This window comes from Solanum stenotomum, chromosome 3 (assembly GCF_019186545.1).
Source record: "Solanum stenotomum isolate F172 chromosome 3, ASM1918654v1, whole genome shotgun sequence".
NCBI lineage: Eukaryota > Viridiplantae > Streptophyta > Magnoliopsida > Solanales > Solanaceae > Solanum > Solanum stenotomum.
The window spans coordinates 3,444,566-3,467,764 of NC_064284.1; the positions used below are offsets into that span (position 1 = coordinate 3,444,566).

The 23,199-nt window shown below is 32.2% G+C and overlaps 4 protein-coding genes and 1 pseudogene across 4 annotated transcripts; 3 read left to right on the forward strand and 2 right to left on the reverse strand.

Annotated features, from left to right (window-relative positions):
• The first annotated feature begins 2,841 nt into the window (after positions 1–2,841).
• LOC125859755 (uncharacterized) lies at positions 2,842–5,059 on the forward strand. Its single transcript, XM_049539568.1, has 2 exons — positions 2,842–3,112; positions 3,332–5,059. Exon 2 carries the CDS (start codon positions 3,532–3,534, stop codon positions 4,714–4,716), a length of 1,185 nt encoding a protein of 394 aa, XP_049395525.1. The 5' UTR covers positions 2,842–3,112; positions 3,332–3,531; the 3' UTR covers positions 4,717–5,059.
• A 697-nt stretch (positions 5,060–5,756) lies between these two features.
• LOC125860432 (carbon catabolite repressor protein 4 homolog 5) lies at positions 5,757–11,496 on the reverse strand. The gene is made up of 14 exons (XM_049540391.1): positions 11,108–11,496; positions 10,800–10,963; positions 10,391–10,456; positions 10,243–10,295; positions 9,938–10,019; positions 9,223–9,269; positions 9,002–9,083; positions 8,013–8,105; positions 7,901–7,933; positions 7,748–7,824; positions 7,497–7,602; positions 6,311–6,396; positions 6,126–6,210; positions 5,757–5,905 (listed from the first exon to the last, which is right to left on the reverse strand). The coding sequence occupies exons 1-14, from the start codon at positions 11,433–11,435 to the stop codon at positions 5,837–5,839; spliced, it is 1,371 nt and encodes a 456-aa protein (XP_049396348.1). The 5' UTR covers positions 11,436–11,496; the 3' UTR covers positions 5,757–5,836.
• Positions 11,497–12,597: 1,101 nt separating this feature from the next.
• On the reverse strand, positions 12,598–13,407 carry LOC125857738 (B3 domain-containing protein At5g24050-like). The gene has a single exon (XM_049537365.1). It carries the CDS (start codon positions 13,405–13,407, stop codon positions 12,598–12,600), a length of 810 nt encoding a protein of 269 aa, XP_049393322.1.
• A 2,346-nt stretch (positions 13,408–15,753) lies between these two features.
• On the forward strand, positions 15,754–17,369 carry LOC125859739 (lysM domain-containing GPI-anchored protein 1-like; annotated as a pseudogene).
• A 3,651-nt stretch (positions 17,370–21,020) lies between these two features.
• LOC125860552 (zinc finger protein CONSTANS-LIKE 16-like) lies at positions 21,021–22,697 on the forward strand. The gene is made up of 2 exons (XM_049540537.1): positions 21,021–22,196; positions 22,359–22,697. The coding sequence occupies exons 1-2, from the start codon at positions 21,234–21,236 to the stop codon at positions 22,593–22,595; spliced, it is 1,200 nt and encodes a 399-aa protein (XP_049396494.1). The 5' UTR covers positions 21,021–21,233; the 3' UTR covers positions 22,596–22,697.
• Positions 22,698–23,199: the final 502 nt, after the last annotated feature.

Here is a 23,199-nt window from a genome sequence, read left to right on the forward strand (position 1 = left end):
TCCTAATTAAAAAATTATTAAAGAACACTATTCTTGTTTTCTTTCTTCTAAAATCACTTTAACAAATAAAAATGTAGGAAATATTTGTTTCTTCTTAATCTCATTTTATCAATTAAAATAGAATAACTGCATGTATCCTTTCGACAGATAATATAGTCATATACATAAGGTCATAGTATATCAATCATAATTTATATTTTATATAACGATAAAAATAATGATAATAAAAGAAGAAATATTTTTATTTTTTATTTTTTTCTGAATTGAAGATAAATATTTGCTAATTTAAAAAAATATTATTAGAAAAAGAATGTGTTAAAAAGAAAGTGGATAATATATTTATTTGGAAAATGAGCATTTTTGACTCATTAAATAACAACAAGGGCATTTTTGGAGCAAACTATAAACGGAGGATATTTTTGATCCTTTCGTATAGTTTAAGGGCATTTTTGAACCAAAATATTGACGTAAAGACATTTTTGAGCCAAACTATAAACATAAGACATTTTTGTTCATTTCACATAGTCTAAGGGCATTTTTGACCCTTTCCCCTATAAATTATAGTGAGTTAAATATAATTTATCTCTCATTAATGAAAGATTTCACGTTTAAACGTGTAAAACACATCCGAATAGACATAGCTTCCTGCTTTAATAAATTTTATACGATGCAAATTAAAATTGGATGAGACATCATACAAATATCAAACATTGCATCTTGTATCTTTGGAAATCAAAAAAATAACAAAGAAAACATTTACACACAATGCTCACAAAACTGCTAGATATGGTAGTAAAATTAATTGAAATTTTGTCAAAAGAAAAGGACTAATCAGTTACTCTAACCAAGTGATGAAAAGTTGGAAAAACAAAAGTATTTAATTATTGACCAGTCAATAAATTAATTGTCTCTCCGACTATGGAAAAATATTTACAACAAGCCAAAAAGCTCCTCGAATACATGTTTATTCAATTTAATTTAAAATGCACCCTGATTCAAGTTCCAAACACAACATTAGCAATAATAAAAGTTTTTATTTTATTATTAAGATTATATATGGAATTAAAATTATTTACCCCATCAATATTCATGAAGTAGCAATAATTATTTTATTTCCTTTTTGAGAGAAGTATTGCAAAAAAAATTCATTAACTTGACTCAAATTATTAGTTTCGTTCCTTAACTATTTACAGTTTTAAAAACACTCTTTTACTTGACTAACTAAACTTAGATACACCATCGATCTGTAACTAGGGGTGTTCACTGTTTGGATAAAAACCGATCCAAACCGAAAAACCAAACCAAACCGATAAAATAAAACCGATTTTATTTGGGTTTGGTTTGGTTTGGTTTTAGATTTTTGAAAACCGATAGTATTTGGTTTGGTTATGGTTTTATTCCAAAAAAACCGAAGAAATAATCGAACCGAACCGATGAATTATATACATATATTTTATTAATATACATAGTTAATATATTGTTTTTATAAACAATTTTAAATATCTTATACATATTTTCATTAAAATTTCTTTATAATTTACTTATGGAAAGCAAAAATGCCCAAGATGAAACATTTATCTTATTGATTTCATGTATATGAGGGTCTATGACAATTTTTTGTGGGACTGAAAATGTTATTGTCTCTTTCTTTTAGGCCAATATAGTGAATTTTAAAGCTTTGTTGATAGTAAATTTAGTGATCGAAAGTTCAGTAATTTAAGTCATTCTAACTATTTTTCGTTTTGAATGGATTGTTGTCAATTTTTTCACATTTTAAATGAATTGTTTCTTTTATTTTTGTGTATGGCTAATAACCGAACCAAACCAAACTGAAACCGATAAATGTATATTATATTTGGTTTGGTTTGGTTTGGTTTTGATCATTTTAAAACCGATTAAGTTAGTTTGGTTTTGATTTTGACCAATAACCGATCCAAACCAACTCGTGAACACCCCTATTTGTAACATAACATAACAAGTGGTCACAAACTATTTTAGGAGCATGTGGCTCTTAATAAAAACTGAAGTGGTGAAAACATTCCTAAACTTGACGATAATTTAGGAGTATATTTCACTCATGTTACAAGATCGGAATTATTTAAGTTCAGTTAATCAAGTAAATATGTGTTTTTAAGACTGTCAATATTTTAATAATGAAACTAATGATTCGCGCAGAATTCATGAGCATTTTCAATACTTTCCTCTTATTTTTTTCCTAATAATAAAATAAATTCACCCACATGTTTTTTCCCCCCAAAAAAATCACCAATACACTAAGGAACTAATAATTAAAAAATAGACCAAAGAAAATTAGCAAAAATAAATAAGGAAACGATTATTGTTCTTCCTAAAATAGGACGTTCTTTCTCAAACATTAATGGAACCAATTATAGTAACCAAGCAAATTAGTTAAAAAAATTAAATTCCAATATAAAAGTTGAAAAATGTAAAAGGCAGCAAATACTAGAAACATAGAAAGTTTTAATCTTGATATAGAAAATTTTTAATAATGAACCTTTCTTTGAATGAGTCATACCCCAGTGAATTCAAATTAATCAGACTTCAACTAGAGTTCCAACCTCAAATAAAATAAAAATATATTTTTTTTTGAGAGAAATACAAATACAAGTAAAAATAGAAAAACAATTACTATCAAACTTAGTTTAGAAAATTAATTAAAATAATTTAGTTGATATAAAAAAAATAAAAATAAAAAGTAGTATTATATTATGGTCCCATAGAGAGTCCACGCGGACACTTTATATGGTTCTTGAAATCGTCATTCTACCCCCCAAATTCTCCACTTTCTTTGGGGAAGAATAGAGTTCTACTCCTTTAACACTTGTGTTGAGAGTAAGAGATTTTATCAGTTTTATTCAAATCTAATTTTTTTTTTTTTTTAAAAACAACTTTCATGAGGAGTTAATAGGAGACAGAAAGGAATTATATGTCGTTTGTGATCACAGGTGTAACTGATCTGGCTTAGAGCTTCTGAAAAACTTTGCCTTTTTTTTTCTTTCTCATTCACTGTAGTGTTTTTGTTTTCTTGGTTCAATTTTGTAGGCAAGAAAAGTGTCTCTTACCTTCTTCCATGATTTTTTAGACCAAAAAGGTATGATCTTGATCTTTCAATTTGTATTTTATAACATATATCTATGCATGTGATGTATGGTGTTTTGTACAAATTCTTGTTTATGTATGATTTACATGATTTTTTTTGTACATTTTTCAAAAGGAAAAGATTTACATGATTTGTTTCTTGTATTAGTACTTGTGAGACATGGGGTTTATGGGGTTTAAAGGGTTTTTTGTGTTTTTGTTGTGTTTACAGGAGGACTTGTTTTGGAGTTAAGTGCTTTGCGGCTTTTCATGTGAAAAGGTTCTGTTTTTCTAATTTGGCTGTAGAATTTCTGGGGTTTTCTTGGGATTGACGATTTTACCAGAAATTTAATTCTTGGTGTTGGTGGAAGTGAAGGTGAAGGTGAAAGGGTTTAGGGTTTATCTATTTTTTCCCCAAAATTGTTAAAAGATATGAAGTTGGAAAAGGATGTTAAAAGGGAGAGGGTGATGGATGGTGGCATTAGTTCAGTGAGGAAAGTTCGAATCATCTATGATGATCCTGATGCTACGGACTCTGAGAGTGATGATGATCGTTTTGATAAAAATGTCAATAGAATCAAGCGTGTTGTTAAGGAAATTGTTATTCCTGTTGTTTCATGGGAGAAGGACTTTAAAAAATGTTCTAAACTTGATGACATTGGGATTAAAGATTCCAAGAAGATTCATGAAAATAAGAAGGTGCAGCTAAAACCGTCCGCTTTGCCTAAAGGAGTTAGGATGAGGAAATGGGGGAAATATGCAGCGGAGATCAGAGATCCCTCGCAGGGGAAAAGAATATGGTTAGGGACTTTTGAGACTGTGGAGGCGGCTTCACAAGCATACGAGGCAAAGAGGGCTGAATTTGATAGAATAATTTCGTTGGGAAAGGGTAAGAATTTGAGCTCTGTTGGAGCTGCTCCTCCTGCTGAGTGTTCTGTGGCTTGTTCATCTCATCCGATAAATGGGAAAAATCGTGTGTACTCACACCTATCCCCGTCTTCGGTGCTAGATGTTCCCACATCATCAGCTGCTGCCCCGCTTGAGTCCAATGACAATCCAACGAGAGATATGGCTCAAGTGCCAGATTCAGGTTGTGAAGATTTTAACTTGAGTTTTGAGGATCAAATGCTTCATGAATTTATTAACCAGGGAAGACAGGGCATTTCAGAATTGATTGAACATCCTTTGATAGAACAAGGCTCCATTAGCAATAGCCTTGTGGAGATGACTCAAGTGAATATCAAGAAGAAAACGATAGCCAGACCACCAAGTTGTAAAAAATTAACAAAGGGGATTGAGGACCACCGCAATGACAAGTCCATTTTCAGTGTATTAGATAAGCCTCCAATCATGTCTCCTTGTATTCGTACAGAGCTGCTTAACTTGAACATCGAGGAAACAGCAGTTATGGGGAATAACTTGAAACTTCTAGGCTTTGATGACAATGCTTTATTTGATAAAGAAACGTTTGATCCATATACAGATGCTATAGCCTTGGACAGCACTTTTCAATGCTGTGATGGTGGTTGGAATGAGTGTGTGTATTGCAAAGTTTTCACAGATGAAGTTGATCTAGATGAAGTTGACCTAAGATGGTTAGAAAATGTTTTGTTATAAGATCAAATCAGCAAAGTTGAAGAGTGTTGTAAAGTCGAAAATGTGGGCAATGAAGGGGGTGGTTCTTGGGATTTTTCGCCAAGATGTTCCCAATGAGGTTTAAAAAGGGAAGGAAGAGGAAATTCTATTCATGTTGTTAGCTATTGCTAATTATCAATATATTTGAGCAATTGTGTAATGCTTAGATATGGTTACATTATGCACATATTTTCTTGATTTCATGTGGAGAATCTGAAAGGTGAAAGGTAGAGACCCTTCCTTTGCTTTTTCTTTTGTCTTTCATTAAGGGACTCACCTTTTCATGTTTTCCAGAGAAGAAAAATAAAATCGACCCGAATATGTGTTTTTGTATGCGATAGATGATCTTTTGCTTTCGTTCTAGTTGTGAGTGGTTCAAATTGTGGCACGACCTGAACTTATTTACTTTGATGCTATGAAATATTTTCTGAAAATGATGGATATCTACCATTTTATTAGCCAAGTAGAATAGAAATATCAAAAGAGCTAAATAATTACTTAGCTTAGTGGAACAAGGTCGTATTACTCGTTAGTCAATTTCAATTTTAACTGAAAATTCATAAATAATTTCAGATACGTCCAATTTATTAAAACAAATTTTCAGAAAAGCACAAAATTAGCAGCTTTTTAAGGTATGACAAGGTCAAATATTTTAAATTAGCAGTTGACTAGATATTTGAACGATGTGACAATCTCTCCTTTTAAGGTTGCAACTTACCACGTTTCTTCACAGGTTACAATGAACAGTGCATTCTTTTGTTGGAAACAAACCGAAACAGTTTTCTTCAGATGAATCCAGCAAAACTATAATTCAGATGGTTTTATTATATTTAATAAAACATTTATTTATAATTTTAATAAATCACTAAGATGAAGAGGACAGACAAAAAAAATGAAATGGATAGTCTTTTCAATCCCTTGAATGTATCTTCGCGAGTTTCCGTTCATTCCCATATTCCTTCTTGTACACTTATGTTCCTTTTGTTTGCGCAAGATTCTTCTATGCACCGATGAATCTGCTTTTATCCAATGAAGCAGTATGTCACGCATGATGGACCTTCCGAATTGTATTTCAACTTTTAACTTAAATCGAAAGGAATAGTCAAGTCTCACTCCCTTCATCAGCGAAAGCCAGTTCACACACTAGAGAAAGATGATCACTTCCCCATTTCTGCAGAAACAAAAAAATTGAATAAGGTTCTTCTTCTTTGTGATGCATAAGAAGTTGATCTTAGCCCAGCAAACTTTACGCACTGAGATTGCGCCTTCTGAAAGTTAATCGTCTCTTAGCTTTCATCAACAATAGTATATTCTCTACGGAAATAACTCACGAGGCACTTATATGTTTTTCCTAAGTAGTCCTTGAATCAAATAGCTAGCTATTACATTACCTCACTAGGAAGCCCTCTTGTTCTCCTTAAAATATCAACAGGTAAGGTATCAAGAACTCGTACTGGAACAAACTCTGTTGTGTGCCTGCATCACCTCACAATGTTTAAAAAGGAAACTACCATTGACGCATGGTTGTAATACTCAATTTCAGGCAAATGCACAGCTCCTCTTAAGTAAAATGTACCATATATAGTCGACAGTTCCCATAAACTTGGAATGATATGATGTCGCCAAGGGTTCTCCAGAGTTTTCCCTGGTTCTAGAGCTTCCCTAAAAATTTAAATACAAAGACTTATAAAAGCAACACAACATAGAACTAAAGTTCTATAAACTGAAACCTGTTTTACATGAACGAAGTAATAAACAGGTAAGAAATTTTGAGAAAGAAACATATCTCACCTTCTATGTGGGATATCCGGGATTATTATACTTATCCCACCAACCAAACGACCCTTAAGCATACGAAGTTCGATCTTAAGCTCATAAAATTTCTACACATAATTCTAAAGAAAACTGCTAAAATTGAGTGCAGAAATACTACTAGGAAAAGGACAACAGAAGGAAGCCAGAGCAGGGGGAAAAAGTGTTCTTGCCTCTCTCCACCCCCACCCCCCAAAGAAGAAAAAAGGTACAATGAAAGAATAAAATTATTTTGATCTTTTTAGTTTAATGCTTTAGAGATATAATTAACAGAAATAATTCATGTTTGTGTAAGCTTAAAATAGTTCCTCAAAAAAATATATTTGATTAGTTTTGATTCCTTAAATTTATCATAAGTGAGCATTTTTTCGACAAGAGAGAGTTGCTCAGATGGTAAGCACCCCTCACTTCCAACCCAAAGGTAGCGAGTTCGAAAAAGGGGTGGGAGCTCCTAGGGACGGTTAAAAAAAAAGGGGGACAAAAAACAAAAGAGAATGAAGAATAAGAAGGAAAAAGGAAGAAAGAGATAGTGAAGAAAAGACGGTAAAGGAAACTATCCCCACTCTTTTCATGCTCTTCTTTTTTCCGACTTTCTTCTCTATTTGTTCTGGTTTTGCCATTTTCCCTCTTCCCTTTTCCCTTATAATGATTTCCATTTTTTCTCTCCTAACCTTTCTTTACTTTTACTTCCAAGGGGAAATATACCCTTCCTGCTCTAAATTTTAACAGTTCCGGATTGAGAAATTAACAAAGTGGCCAAGGGAAACAGCAGTTTAGGTGCAACCCTTTTTGAAAATAAAATAAAATAAAATTTTAATTGACATCAAAGTATGTTGGTGTTCCCTGAATTCAACAACTGAAGATAAATCTTTCACATTATCAACTACACAATGGCAGAGATCCATTAAAAGAATTAGAAAGCGATGAAATTTGGAAAGAAGAAAACATACAGGAGCTCCAGCATATGCACTGCGCAGTTGTAACTGATGTATCAAGTGACTAGCTCCTGTTCCAGTAGCAAGCATTAGCTCTTCATTACTCCATCTATAACTTAATCTGTTCAAGGATTATAGGATTTCATGCATGTGCAGTTACTATTTGTTACTTAGCCACTTAATGTTAAAGTTAAACTATTTGATACTTAAAATTGGCAAAGCAAAAATTAGGTGCCCAGAAATAATACAGCACACATAAAAAGAACCTCGGGTTGAAGCTTCTATTTTGCAATGGATAAATTTGGCCAGAGATTTGCTTTCGGTCATGCATTTGGATGTCCAACTGTGCCAAATGCCACGTGATTTAGAAATTGCAAAAACTTTAAAAAAATGCAAGTTTTTTAAGGTAGCTGTCTCACCTTATTTGAAGTCAAAAACTGATACATTGCACTCTGAGCAGCAACAAATAGAAAATTAGATCTGCAAGCTTCAAAATATAGCATTTCCAACTTTCCAGAATAGGTAAATTACCTGAGGCATACTATTTAGATCTCCAGCAAGCACGACTGGTATATCACCCCATTCATGAGATAGCCTCTGGGCACTCTCAAGAAAGAGTCTAACCTATTACATTAAAAAATAAGTTGCAAGAATCAATTAATCCATAACAGCTATAACCAACTTTATTGAAACTTTCCCTGATAAAATATTAATAACTTATTTAAAATTTTCTCATAGTTCGAGATTGAACTACAGGAATATTGTCTATTCCGAATAAGTCTAGGTAAGACTTCTTGATCAGAAAAACAATAAGTCTAGATAAGTTTTTTCATGTTAACCCACAAACAGACACATTCTCTTCATTATCCGCATTTCATGTCAACAGATTATTTCTAGTTCTTTGAAACTTTATCACTACAGAATCACCCTTTCAAACCAGTTTAAGATTTAGTTCATGAAATTTAAAATTCACATGAAGAGAGAATAAGTATAGAACAACTAACGTTTAAGAAAATAAACAAGGGAAGTACTATGCAAGCTTTAAGAATCCAATTGGAGACACTCCTTACAAAAATAAATAGAGAGAGAGATGCTATAGGACAGATAAAATTGTTGGTCCTGGAACCAAATTCAGTGACACAGTCACACCACTGGTCTTTGTTAAGGAGGCAGATGTAAACATGCATCAGGTAAAGCGAAGACGCTTTTGTAAGGAATTGAAGAATTAAACTCCAAGCAGAATTAATCCTGCTTTATTCAAATTAAATGGAAAAAAACTTCCAAGCATAAAACAGACGAAATACCATTCAGTCCTACATGCCTAAACAAAATGATAGTTTTATTTGGAAGGGGGTTTTAAGAGGGGTGGAGGGGATGGGATATTGGTGCTGGCAGTAAAATATAAAAAGCTAAGTTAACGGAATATTCATCCAAGTGTTTAGCATCAATACTATTATCCAAAGTACTAAGTTGCTTCGTCATAAAACGATTAAACATTAGTTGTTGCTGAAAACTTATACCTGTCCCAACTTGATGTCTCCACGATTGGGGTTGTAGAGTACATGAATATTGCCAACCAGAAAGCTTGGCGAGGATACACTCCTAACCACAAACATTCGAACAACCATAACATTTGACCAGAATTGAGAAACTGAAACTAAAATTTACATAAACTAAGTAAACACAAAGCATCACACAAAATTCAACATTTGAGAATAACAATAAAATAGAGCAGACTTACACCGAATTTGAAGCACTCATATCCTTGCTTGAGCTTTTCACATTCATCTAAAAGTTAATGAAAAGAACTACAGATCAAAATAGATACCAGTTGAACATTAGAGTAAAATCAACTCTTTGCGACCATCTTGTAGTATGCAGGGGAAATAAGAGCAGGCTTGCATGATACTCTTAAGAAATTTCATATAACATCAATGTCCAGAACAGAGATGATGAAGCGATATATCCTGTCATGTCATAACATGTGTAGAGTGCATGCATGTCATGACACCACACCATTATTCTTAGCAAGGAGGGGGCATTTTGGGGAGGGTTGAGTCCGTTGACTAAAGGAGTCTAACAATGGAGCCACCACTGAGATTAGAAGCCTATTTCTTTAAGTAAGATTAAAAATGCCTGATAAGATGAAGATGAAGCTGTCTCAAAGAGAGGGTAAATCCAGAAAAAGACATGTAGTTCTGCACTGCAGCAAACCGATTTGTTTGATCAGCTGATTTTGCTAAAGTACAAACTACCAAAAGCAACATTGTCTAGTAACTTATCAAAATAATAAGCACACTGGAAGTGCCAAACAAAGAGATCAGACAAATTAAAAGTGACGCCTCCAATAAATTGAGCACAGCATCACGACACTGGGCAAAATACTATCCCCAGTGCAAAGACACTCCCCCCCCTTAAAAAAATGAAACTATCAATGAAATGCATGGCAGGTTTACCTTGAAAACACAAAGTTGGCAAACATTATTGCGAAGATTAAAATTCTGGAATTCTATGCTCTCCTCATGCAGAATGTCAAATCTGTAACCAGATATATATTTGTAAACTGAGAGTAGCATAAATTAGATAAGAAAAAAGATGGAAACGATTAAAGCAGTCATTTTTCAATCTCCATAGAGGTAGCCAAAAATGACAAGCAAAAACTGCAGCTTTTGCCCGCAGGTCTTTATATCCCATAAAAAGAACCTAGCTTAGTAAGAAACAAGAAAATCAGAAAGAAATTAAGAAAGAATCAAGACCATACAGTTTGCTGTTCCAAAATATTGCACAACCATCACTTGCATCACCTGTACGAGCCTAGTAAAGGAAAAAGAAAACAGGCATTTGATTAAAAATGTGACAAAGAATTCAACACACAGGTCATCCATAAAAAAAGTTCCACTACATTGTACCTGATAAACCCCTTTGAAGCCCTCTTTCTGGAGGAGATAATCCAAATCATCAAAACGGTCAACCTCCTGCAGGTATACAAGTAGAAATAAGTTTCTGTAAAATAGCTGAACATCTACATAATGTGTTCAGACAGTAATTCAAACTTTCCCGGCAAGAAGATAGTGAAATAATAATTACGATGTTTTTATTTGGATAATCGAGAAATCAGTTGTTTACAACTTCCAACTCTATGAATAATGCATCCGAACCTCTTTCACATTGAACCAAATCATGGGTGCATATTTTAGGATGTTAATTTTTATAACATATATGTTAGGCTTTCTTAACTTCTTAGCTCTATTTTCCTCTCCTTCCCTTTTATGATGAATAATTATACAGAAAGCTACAAACTTTGAAACTAAAACTTACCTGGAAACACATTATACCCGGATTATAGTCCCTAATTTCTTTGCATATGAGCTTCTTCCGGTAGTCCCAATCCAAATATTTTGGAGAGACATTGCGGTACAAGTCCTCATGTGCTGCTGCATTTTTTACCCCTAGTATATTATACGACATAAAAACAACTCTATCTGCGAAATTAAGATGATTATTCAGACACAATAAAGGCGGATACACATTTGTCAAATTCAAAAAAAAAAAAAAAAGTATAGGATTGCAGACACATTAAAGACTAAATGTAGAAGAACCAGTGAAATTTCTTATCAATTGGTAACCTTGATTTGGGGAAACGACGTGAGTAGAGTAAACCCACTTGCGCTTATCATCTGCAATTGCCCTCTTTGCTTTTCCTTTATGTCGTTTTTCTTTGCCCCTACTGTACGAGTATGAGTACGAATTTGCATATGAATGTGTATAAGAAGTGGAAGTATGATTTAGGGTTAGGGTTGCAGTTTCAGTATCAGTTTTACGAATTGATACTCTTTGCTCCTTCTTGCTACGGTGTTTACCAATATCATGTTGACGAATTCTACTTTTCGTTGAAGCTGAAAACCGAGAAGGCTGTTCCGCCGGTGGATCTCTGCCGTCGCCGGTTCGGCCCATGTTGCCGGGAGATTTGAATTTGGGCGGCGCGTGTTTAACCTTTTATAGGACGAATAGGGGTGAAACTAAAAAGACATAAATACTTTCGCATATTAGAAAAAAATATATGTCCACGTTATTTGTAAATAATGACAATTAAAACCTTTATTTTCAATTGGAATTAAGTCCTACTACCTAGATATTACTTCTACTTCTATGAATGATGAGTTATAACAATTTCACATAGTTATTATAATAAATTTAATTAAGCTATTTAACAATAATGCATATTTACAAGTCGTAGATTGTTGCTATAGTTTAAACTGCTATAGGCGATCTCGTTTGTATAATTCATATGTTTGTATTATTGACTTATTTTCATCCCTATTTGTATAAACCGGTTAGTATCAATTGTTGTATTAATTTTTATATAAACTCAAAATAACTAATTTATACAAACATAAACATCTGAACTTTCAATAGTTATACACATTACATTATACAAACGTTATACGAAATTATATCATACAAACCTACACGCTTATACAAACTGAAAAAAGTAGATTGATGTAATTATCATTGAATATTGATGGCAAGTGGTAATTAACAAAAACTATAGTTATAATGACTAAGTAACTAGTATATGTTTGCTTAACCGCGCAATTTCCCTTTCTTAGAATGTGATTCAAAATAAATGTAACTGAAATTAAGTATACACACGAGAAGAAAAACCTAATTATACATATTTTTAATTTAATAATTTTAATTAGGCTTTAGGTTATATCTCTATAACTTTACTAGCGATCTTGTTAATTCGAAACCTAATTATTGTCTTGAATCCCTAAATTAAATTGTTTTTTTATTGTTAAAACGACACTTTTTTATAATATATAGTTTCTCTTAATATTTTATTATTTGCTTAAATTTAAAGTATAAGTATAAGTTGAAGACATCTCAATGTTGAAATGCTAAAAGAGACTAAGAAAACTTTATTATCATAGTTCATTGTGCACAAGTAAAAAAAAAAAGTCAAAAACTAGATATGACCAATTTATAAATGTGTTGGCATATAAACTATTTTTTAAAAAAGAGTCAATTCAAATAAAAAAAAAGGTTATCCAAATAAATGTTGTTCTCTCTATATATAAAAATTTATGCTACTAGTATAATATGTATACTCCTCCTAATGAGCAAGATTGTTTATACAATTACTATCTTTTTGCTCTTCAATATTAGCTTCTTGTATTGTAACTTCATCATCGTCTTCTTCTTCTTCATCGGGAGAAAGCTTCACAATAACAATAATTAATTCGTCATCATCCATTCGAACAGCCCAGATTTGAATCCTATCGCCTTTTTTGATTTTATTACGGATACGCATTTTAGTCCACTTCCCATTCAACACATAACTTGCACTCATATTCATCTCCCATCTCCTTAATTCCAATTCGTCAATATCGAGGGACGGATCAATCACTCGTACTTTCTTCAAGTTCCTTCTGTTGTCATTACTATACATACAAAGATACTCTTCTTCTTCATCTGTTAGAAATTTCTCCAGGATTTGTGTTGTTGGTATGGAGAGACGGTTATGAGGTTCACTAGCATCCGTTTTGTATATTTCCTTTTCGATTATCAATTTCACCTCTTTTACATCTTTCTCCAACTGATTGATTCGATTCTTGACAATTTGGGGCATTGGGAGGATTTCCCCTGTTTCAGATTTTGTCCTCTTGAAATTCCTCTTTTTTCCAACAATACGATATTTTTCTTCTTCTCTTCTTCTTGATATTATTCGTGCTTTACCTTGATCCTTGAGCTTTTTTTCTTTCATCAATAATATTTGTTGGTTAAATGGTTCCTGTCTCTCCGCTTGGTGCATTGCAGTTTCTGCTTCTTTTTCTTTATCAAGAACATGTTCACAAACAACAGCCAAAATATCTAGACGGGTCCAATCAAGATTAATAGGAATATCTTCCATTGTGATATTCATCTTGAAATTATTAATGGGACTAACAATCTTGGTATATGTAAGATTGAAGAACAAAAAGATTTTCTACAAGTCTAATCAGAGAATTATTTCTTAAATAAACAAATCAAGTTCCAAGTTAAACCCAAACTAGAACTCCCACTTATACTTGGAAAAGGAAACAGTTTAACCAAATACAGAATAAATAAATCTTGATAACCTATGAAGATTGGAATTTTAAGTATTGATACTCACGGAAGACTGAAAAAGCTGTTCCGCCGGTGAATCTTTGTCGTCGCCGGTTCGGCCCATTTTGCCGGGAGATTTGAATTTGGGCGGCGCGTTTTAACCTTGATAGAGGTGAAACCTGAAAGACGCATAAATATTTTTCGCATATTAGAAAATTTGTCCACGTTATTTGTAGATAATGACAATTTAAACCTTGATTTTCAAAAAAAATTAATTATGAATTCATTATCTTTTCTGTAACTTTACTAGCGATCTTGAACGGCAAAATTATGCGGATAAGCAGACATATGCTAGTTAATTAGCTAACATGTTATAGTTTGAATGGAGACTCGCAGATTAATTTTAGCTATATTTTCGTCTCCTCTCTTCCTCTCTCTCGCCTTTCTCCTCTTTCATACGTATACAAATACAAATTATACATATAAATATACAATTATATAACAAATATACAAATACAATTAGTCTTTTTCCACTCTCTGTCCTCTCCCGCTCGCCAGATATACAAATACATATGTATACCAGTTGCAAATATACAATTTATCTGACAAATATACATATACAGTTCGGCGTTCGCCTCTCTGCTCTCTCTCACCCGCCTCTCTCCTCCCTCTTCCAATCCCGATCACCATATATGCAAATATATATATATATATATATATATATAATCATTTTGACATATATACATATACAATTTGCTTTTCTCCACTCTCTGTCCTCTCTCGCTCGCTTCTCTCCTCCCTTTCCCAATCTCGCTCGCTTCTTTCATCTCCCTAACATGTAGCTACAAATCATAATTAGCAAACTATAGTTATGAATCATAATTAAACTATTTTTGAGTGGTTATTTGTGAAAATTCATCTTGAATTGAGTCTTGACTATCGCTATTGTTTCCATGTGGAAGCATGTGATATATTATCCTACTAACAATGTGTATATATTTATAATGGAATATAAATTCACTTACAACTTTAATTAATTAATTTTTTAGAATTAATATAGTGCCAGACAATTGATCAGGGTTAATCAGACAATTGAAGGAACAAAGTAGAAATTAATCAACTGAATGTTAGTACTATTACCTACCATTTCATATAGTTATGACTTATGAGTTATGACATTTCGTTTTATTAAAAGTCCAACCAAATTATTTGTAGTACACTTTCTTTTTTGTCATTTTGATACGAGAAAGTTACTCTACCCATTTCATATTATATGTAATAATTTCATTGAACACGAAATTTAATAAAATAGAAAAAAATTAAAGAGTAATACAACTAGATATACACAATTACACATATAGACAATAATATTCTTTTAAAAATAAATTTAAAAAAACAAGTAAGTCATATTAATTGAAACAAAGAGAATACACTTTATCCTACTCTTACAAAGTATCTAGTTGTTAGAACCAAAGAATGTTATATTTATTTTTCTGGGTCTGCACAATTAGAGAACAAAATCGAGACATATCTTGAATAGCTGCTCGATAACTTGAAGTTTTAGTATATGTATCCTCGCACACCTATTTTTTATAAATACCCTGGAAAAAAAAAGGCTGGTCAAACACTACTAAACCAAGGCTATCACATGCTATATCGCTTACCATAACATCTCCCTTTATAATGCCTCATGCCGTCACCTATGAGTCTGCATGGACTACGCTCTACAAATATCAATAACATACCCAGTATAGTCTACGAAAAGAGAAAATAGTGGTACGCAAATCTAATTTGACAATATTTTAGCTTAAATTTTGAAAACTAGCAAGTGTGAATACACAGTTGTTTGAGCAAAATGTCTGACACTTGAAAATTGCCTGGTCCTCCAATATTTTAATGCCGTTGTTTTACTTTACTACTACAAATCCCAGTTATCTCTTTTCTGTCTCTCTGTCCTTACAATAATTTCCTCACCTACCATACTTCAATTCAATTGGAAAAACACTGTCATTGTGTACCAAGAAAACAGATCAGAAAAATGACATGCAAATTTCTTGTTCTTATTTACCACTTAATTCTATTTCTCGTTCTACCAAAATGCATACTACCAAAATCAGTAATTGAACCATGTAGTGCATCTGATTCATGCCTTTCTTATCTCTCATATCGCCTTCCATGGGACTCCAAAATTTCCGAAATAGCTTTCAGATTCCGAATCAACGTCTCTGATCTTTTAGTAGCAAACTCTATCGATTCAAATCAACCAAATCAAATCCTATCCGAAAACTCATTATTAAAAGTACCAATTTCGTGTTCATGCGTGGATGGGATACGAAGATCTGTATCCACGCATTACACGATTGGTGCAACGGATACTTTGATGTCAGTATCGGAAGGGTATGGAGGACTTGTTAGTGCAGAACAAATAGGGAATGCTAATGGGATTGATGAAGAAAATACTTTATCAAGTGGACAGAGTGTTGTGATTCCTTTGCCATGTACTTGTTTTAATAATAGCAATAATGGTGCGGATAGTGTGTATATGTCTTATGTGGTGCAGAGTGGAGATGAATTAACAAAAATTGCAACAGAGTATAGTGTCACTATTGGTAATTTGGAGATCATAAATGGACTTGGCCAAACTCAAATTGATCCAGGGGATATTCTGGCTATTCCACTTGCTGGTAAGTAACCAAAACACACACACACCCCATCAAAAAAAGAAGAAAAAAACGTGTTTTGTACTATTTTCTGATGAAGGATTCAATTGATTCCACCTACCATCCTCGTGTCATACTTATGCATAATGTAATACATGTAAAATTAAGATATTTCGTATAGTACTATTTTATTCATAATGTCCCCTGCAGCATGTTCATCAGCAAATCTGAATTGGTACAATGAAAGCCTAATAGTTCCCAAGGGTTCTTATGCTTTAACTGCTAACAATTGCATCAAATGTGGATGCAGACCTACTGATTTCAGGTAATCAACAATGAAATTAGTATAATGCTACAGATTTGCAATCAATTTAGTGACAAATTTCGTTTTTTTGTTCTAATTTTTTTATGTTTGATCGAACATAGCCTGGAGTGTTTACCCTCAGGAATTGTGGAGAAATGTTCACATTTACAGTGCAAAGACTCCAATATCTTCATTGGAGAAAGGCATGAAAATCATACAACTTCTGGTTGCAATGTTACAGCCTGTATTTATCGTGGACATCTCGGAGGCAAAATATTTAGAAGGTATATACTCCCTCCGTCCCAAAATAAGAAGATAATTATATAATACTCTCTCTGGCCCAATTTATGTGAAAAAATTCAAAGTACGAGGGTCACAACACTTCATTTTCGATTTTAATTTGGATAATATTTTTCTTTGTTTGGTTTGCAGTTTGGTGAATTCAACTGATGTCAAGTGTTTAGGTAAATATTTCAGTTCATGGATATTTTTTTTAATCTTCTCAGTTATAAATTGGTGTTTTAGTTGTTTGATTATTTTTTGGGATGTGTGTAGGTAAAGAGAGTGAGGGTACAGGGTCACCAATGGAGTCTCCAGTAAGTAATTACATAGCACCATATTTGAGTCCATCACCATTATCTCCATCTCATTACTCACATTCACCCAAAAATCATTCATTAGGACTACTCAATTCCAGTTCTGCTCATAGACATACTCAAAAATCACTATCTCAACCATTACATTTTATAATCTTATTGGTTTTTGAGCTTGTCTTTGAAATATTCTTGTAAATAAAAAGATTATCTTGGAGTAAAAGGGATAATGAAAATCAAACTTCCACCTATGGTATAAAAGATTGTTTTCTTTTTTCCCAATTTATATGGTACTTTTCACTTTCTCAATAATTACTTTGCCCAAGCTAAATTGAATTATATCAACTTAATATCTTTAAATTAACATTAAAATTAAAATATTAAAAAATATATGAAAACTACAAATATGTTGTAGTTTCTTCTCATGTTAAGCAGATAAAAGAAATACACAATCTCAAAAAGCGAAAAATGCTACATAATTTAGAGATCATTAAACTATAGCTCAGTCCTGGTACATGGTAGGTATGTGAGATTATTCTTCAATTATCCCTCCTATCGTTTTAGCTTTTTTTACATCTATTAATAAAAAAGTACAAGGTATCATATAATAAATTGCCCTATATTTAATTTATAAGATATTTCTTGAGAATTTAGCATTATTAAAAAAAAAGTAGTCCTTAAATAGTTGGAACTTGGAAACCTAATTATAATCGATAAAAAAACAAATTATTGCTAAAACGACAGAACTTATTTTGAGACGGATAATATAGTTAACTTATTTGTTGGATCTTGATGAGTTCCAATCAGTCTCCACCGGCCTTAGTTTAACTGGTAATGTAGTCATTAATCAAGATGATGGGCACATGATGGCAGTGACTCTGACTATAGTGAATTGAGGTCCCCATTAATCAAATTTAGAAACCTTCTAATTTAGGGACCCCAATAGTGGGACAAAAAAGATAAAAGAGGTATTGTGTGTTTTTGGAACATAAATATTATTTGCTTGTGTTTAATTTAATATATAAGTTATGATACTGTAACTTTTTAATAAAAGGTATATTCACAAAATAATATATAAATATGTCATTTAACTTGATCTCAACTGATATTTAAAATCTTCAACTTTTAAATATATATCAGTAGACACTTGTATACACTTGAATAAACAAACACATACATTTTACGTAATGTCTAGCAGTTACCTTGCATCACAGGTAAAATTGTGTGATTTTGAGGATTTGGTACACATGAATTAGACAGTTCTAACAACTTATTCACCACGTCAATTTGAGACAAGTGTCAGCATGTTTCTACTAGTACATTAATTTCATGCCTGTCCATTTTACTGTCAATTTATTGTTGTACCAAAGATTCTTTATATGAATGCCCATGACTTCAACAATTCACCTTCATCATTTTTGTATCTTGTGTTCCAATTAATAAGATAATATTATTAAATCTATATTAATGGTGTAAAATTTATTCATATTATTAATACATTTTAATTTGTGGCAAGAGATTAATTATCTGCCTTTTCAAAGTATTAATCTGGATTGTCATGGACAGTTACATATGTTAACAGAAGAACAAAAGAGATTGATGTATGTTTGTTGGCTTTAAACTTCGACAAAACTTTATAAAAAAAAATTAGTTACAATCCGGAATTGTCATCAAAATTTATTTTAACATTTCGAGGGGCTGTTTGGTAGCTGGATAATGCTATACATATATAAATAATGTGGGTATTAGTTATGTAGGTATTAGTAATGTGGGTATTAGTTATACAAGTATTAGTAATGTGGATATTAGTTATGCTAGTATTAACTATGCATGTATTAGTTACACAAGTATTGGCTATGCATGNCAATTTGAGACAAGTGTCAGCATGTTTCTACTAGTACATTAATTTCATGCCTGTCTATTTTACTGTCAATTTATTGTTGTACCAAAGATTCTTTATATGAATGCCCATGACTTCAACAATTCACCTTCATCATTTTTGTATCTTGTGTTCCAATTAATAAGATAATATTATTAAATCTATATTAATGGTGTAAAATTTATTCATATTATTAATACATTTTAATTTGTGGCAAGAGATTAATTATCTGCCTTTTTCAAAGTATTAATCTGGATTGTCATGGACAGTTACTTATGTTAACAGAAGAAGAAAAGAGATTGATGTATGTTTGTTGGCTTTAAACTTTGATAACAAATTTATAAAAAAAATTAGTAAATCCGGAATTGTCATCAAAATTTATTTAAACACTTCAAGGGGTCGTTTGGTAACTGGATAGAGTTATACATCTATAAATAATGTGGGTATTAGTTATGCAAGTATTAGTAATGTGGGTATTAGTTATACAAATATTAGTAATGTGGGTATTAGTTATGCTAGTATTAACTATGCATGTATTAGTTATACAAGTATTAGCTATGCACGGTTTAGTTATGTGGGGTTTAGTTATGCATAAATTATTCATTTGAGTGTTGTTTTATATATTAAAAATTAATAAAATTATCTATTTTTTAAATTATAACATTTTTTTACAATTATAGCCTTTCCTTCTTTAACTTTGCTTTAACTTTGTATTTAAATTAAAACATTTCTTTAATTATGTAGAAGAAGAAAGTAGTCAAGTGCAAGTGATAAGGGTAATATTGTCATTTTAACTTTTTATCCATGTATTAGCTATACACGTATTAATTATTCCACCTTCTACTATGCATAAATAATACACAAATTTCCTCATAACTTATACATGTATTAGTTATACAAATTTTAAAATTATCAACCGAACGTCGTATTAATTTTATACATAAATAACTTTTTTTCTTATCCACCTACCAAATACCGTATTAATTATATACATGAATAACTTTTTCTTATCCACCTACCAAACATCGTATTAATTATATACATGAATAACTTTTTCCTTATACACCTACCAAACGTCGTATAAATTATACGGACTCTAATACATTAATAAAACTTGTTTTATCCAGCTACCAAATGACCCCTTACAATTATAAATTGTTTCAATTAAATACCCAAACATACAACAAAGTGTTCAAATTAAATATTTTTGGTTCCAATCATACGATATTCATCTCAATAAGTGTGAAACTCCGAACATTAGAAGCGAAAGTCTCTAATTGAAACAATTTGTGTTATGTATTTAAATGCTCAATTGAAATAAACAATAATTCGAGTGTCTAAATAAAATACTGATAAGTTTATGCGACTCACTATGTATTAAAATTTAAACCTAATATTTCTTATGATATATATGTTTTCGTCTTTTGTATGAAGAAAATTGTGGATCTGGTTATCAAGATTCTGTTTCTTGATTTCTTACCACAAGAGTACTACTCCATGCATGGCCCATTATGCTTATAGCTGTTTCCAGATTTATTATTATTTCTTTTAAAAAAAAATTAACATACAAATTAAAATTACCCTATGAATAAATTTTGAGGCCATTTTTTAAATCTGTTACCATCCACTAGTGGATCAAGTGGAGGAGAACGATGGTTCAGATTTTCTCATCAAGCAAACATAAGTTGAAAGAGACAAAATAAAGGACCACACACACAAAAAAAAGTTTTTAAAATTCTTATAACTGAAATAATTGAAATATAGAGACAAAAATGTCATAAATAACACTAATAGCAAGTCTTCTTCATTCACATATTAGAAATAGGTCCCATAAGAATCCTAAATTTAGACATTTAACCAATGAGAATACAGTGTTCAAGATGGATTTTAGAAATTCAACCAATCAACAATTAGATGTGCTAATTTATGGGACCCAAAACAGCTTAATCTTATTCTCTTCTTCAAGGAAAATATTAGCCAAAAGTGCATGGGCTCAACAAGTCGAAACAATAAACTGTTATTTCATAAGAAGTTGTTGTGGGCACATAAAAATGAACAATTATTGTACTAACGGTCCTTCATATATATTGAACTGTTCCACTTTGTTTTTTGGGGCTTGTTCAAATTCACTCTAATTAAATCCTCCGTAGCGTTTACCAATTTCACTACTCTCCTTTCTTTTTGAAATTAGGATCTCGTTCTGATATTATACTAGGACGATTGTAAATGATGACTAGTGGAAGCAAGACGGCAAATGCTATTGGAGGAAAAACAGCTAGAGCTTGCGATAGCTGTTTGTCAAAGAGGGCTCGTTGGTTTTGCCCAGCTGATGATGCCTTTCTTTGTCAATCGTGCGATGTTTCGATCCATTCGGCGAACCAATTGGCGAGTCGCCATGAACGTGTTCGTCTCGAAACATGTTCTAACAAATCTACCATTACCAAATTAGTCGACAAAACTCATCAACCTGCTTGGCACCAGGGGTTTACTCGAAAGGCTAGAACGCCGAGAAATGGAAAAAAGGCACAAATCAGGCAATGGAAAAAGAACGAGGAAAATCAGGTCCCGGAAATTGGCAGTGATGAAAATGAATTCGAAAACGAAGATCAGCTGCTTTATCGAGTTCCGATTTTCGATCCGTTTGAAGCAGAACTCTGCAATGTGCCAGATGAAACTGGATCTATTGCTGATTTGGACATTTTGTTAAACACTGAAGATGCATGCGACGATTTGAACCTTCCTGAATTTCTTTCATCTGATATTGAGCTTGCTGAATTCGCTGCCGATGTTGAAACCTTGTTGGGAGGCGAAGAAGAACAGAGTACTCGGTTATTAAATGCCGATTTTGAAGATAACAAGGCGATTAAAATTGAAGTTGAAGACGAAGAAATGAGAGCTGTTGTTGCTTGTCATTTGGATCCTGAATTGGACATGGAAAGGGAAGGACTGAATTGGAACTTTGATGAATATTATGAAGAAAGAGTTGAGCAGAAAGTAATAGCAGCAGTAACAGAATTTGTCGCTAGTGCAGAGTACAGTGGTAGCAGTACTAAATCTGATGAAAAAAACAGGCTGTTTCTCAGGCTTAATCATGAGGCGGTTATTAGTGCTTGGCCAAATAAATCTTCGCCATGGACAAATGGAATCCGACCCCATTTCAATCCTGATGACTACTGGCCCGATTTCTCGGTATTTTATTCTTCTTCCTCCACAATTATTGTTCATGTTGTTGTATAACTAGTTATATAACAAAAGCAAAAACAAAATTAGTGAGCTATAAAACTTCAGAATATAAAGAGGCATTTTTTTTGTTGATTTATCATTGATATTTTTGTATATCTGTTGATTCAGGAAACATGTGGAGGTAATTTAGGATATTATGTAAGAAGTGGCGATGGAGGAAGAGAAGCGAGGGTATCGCGTTACAGAGAGAAGAGAAGAACAAGATTGTTTTCCAAGAAAATTCGATATGAAGTTAGGAAATTGAATGCAGAAAAAAGGCCTCGGCTGAAAGGACGATTCATTAAAAGGAATTCATCGTCCTCCTTTTCAGTGCCTGGTTTTCCTTACATGATGAATAAACGATGATGATGATGAATTGATCTTGTAGTTGATAGAGTTTGTAATATAACATCACCATTTTGCTTACACTAGCAATCTGGAATGACTTAGGTTCTTTTTATCATAATATAACCTATGTTTTTATTCAATCAATAAAATAACTAATTCAGCTTTGGTTACATAATCTTAAGCAAATATATTTATTTTCCTCCCTATAAAGTATGCAATATCATTTTTACTTCAACGAATAAACTTGAAAATAAAAAAAGATATCTCAATCTGCAGCCACTTAATTAAATTTTAAAAGCTCATGCTACTAAACACTCGTTGTTAGAGAAAGAGCTTATTAATATACCCTAATTACAATACAAAATCACCCAGCTAGTGCATGCATAATCAAATCGATAACAGATTGTATCAAGTCAAACTACATCACATAAATTGAGATAAAGAGAGTACAAAATTCGTTGGAGGAAATAAGATCGAGTTCATGATCTTTAAAGACGGTATATATACACGTGTCAAGTTAAAATTAATTCTGTGATTGAGGTTGATTAATTTTTTTTTTATATATATATGGGATGCATGTGGGAACTCGGAATAGACGGTAAACCCAAATTGAGACTTGAGA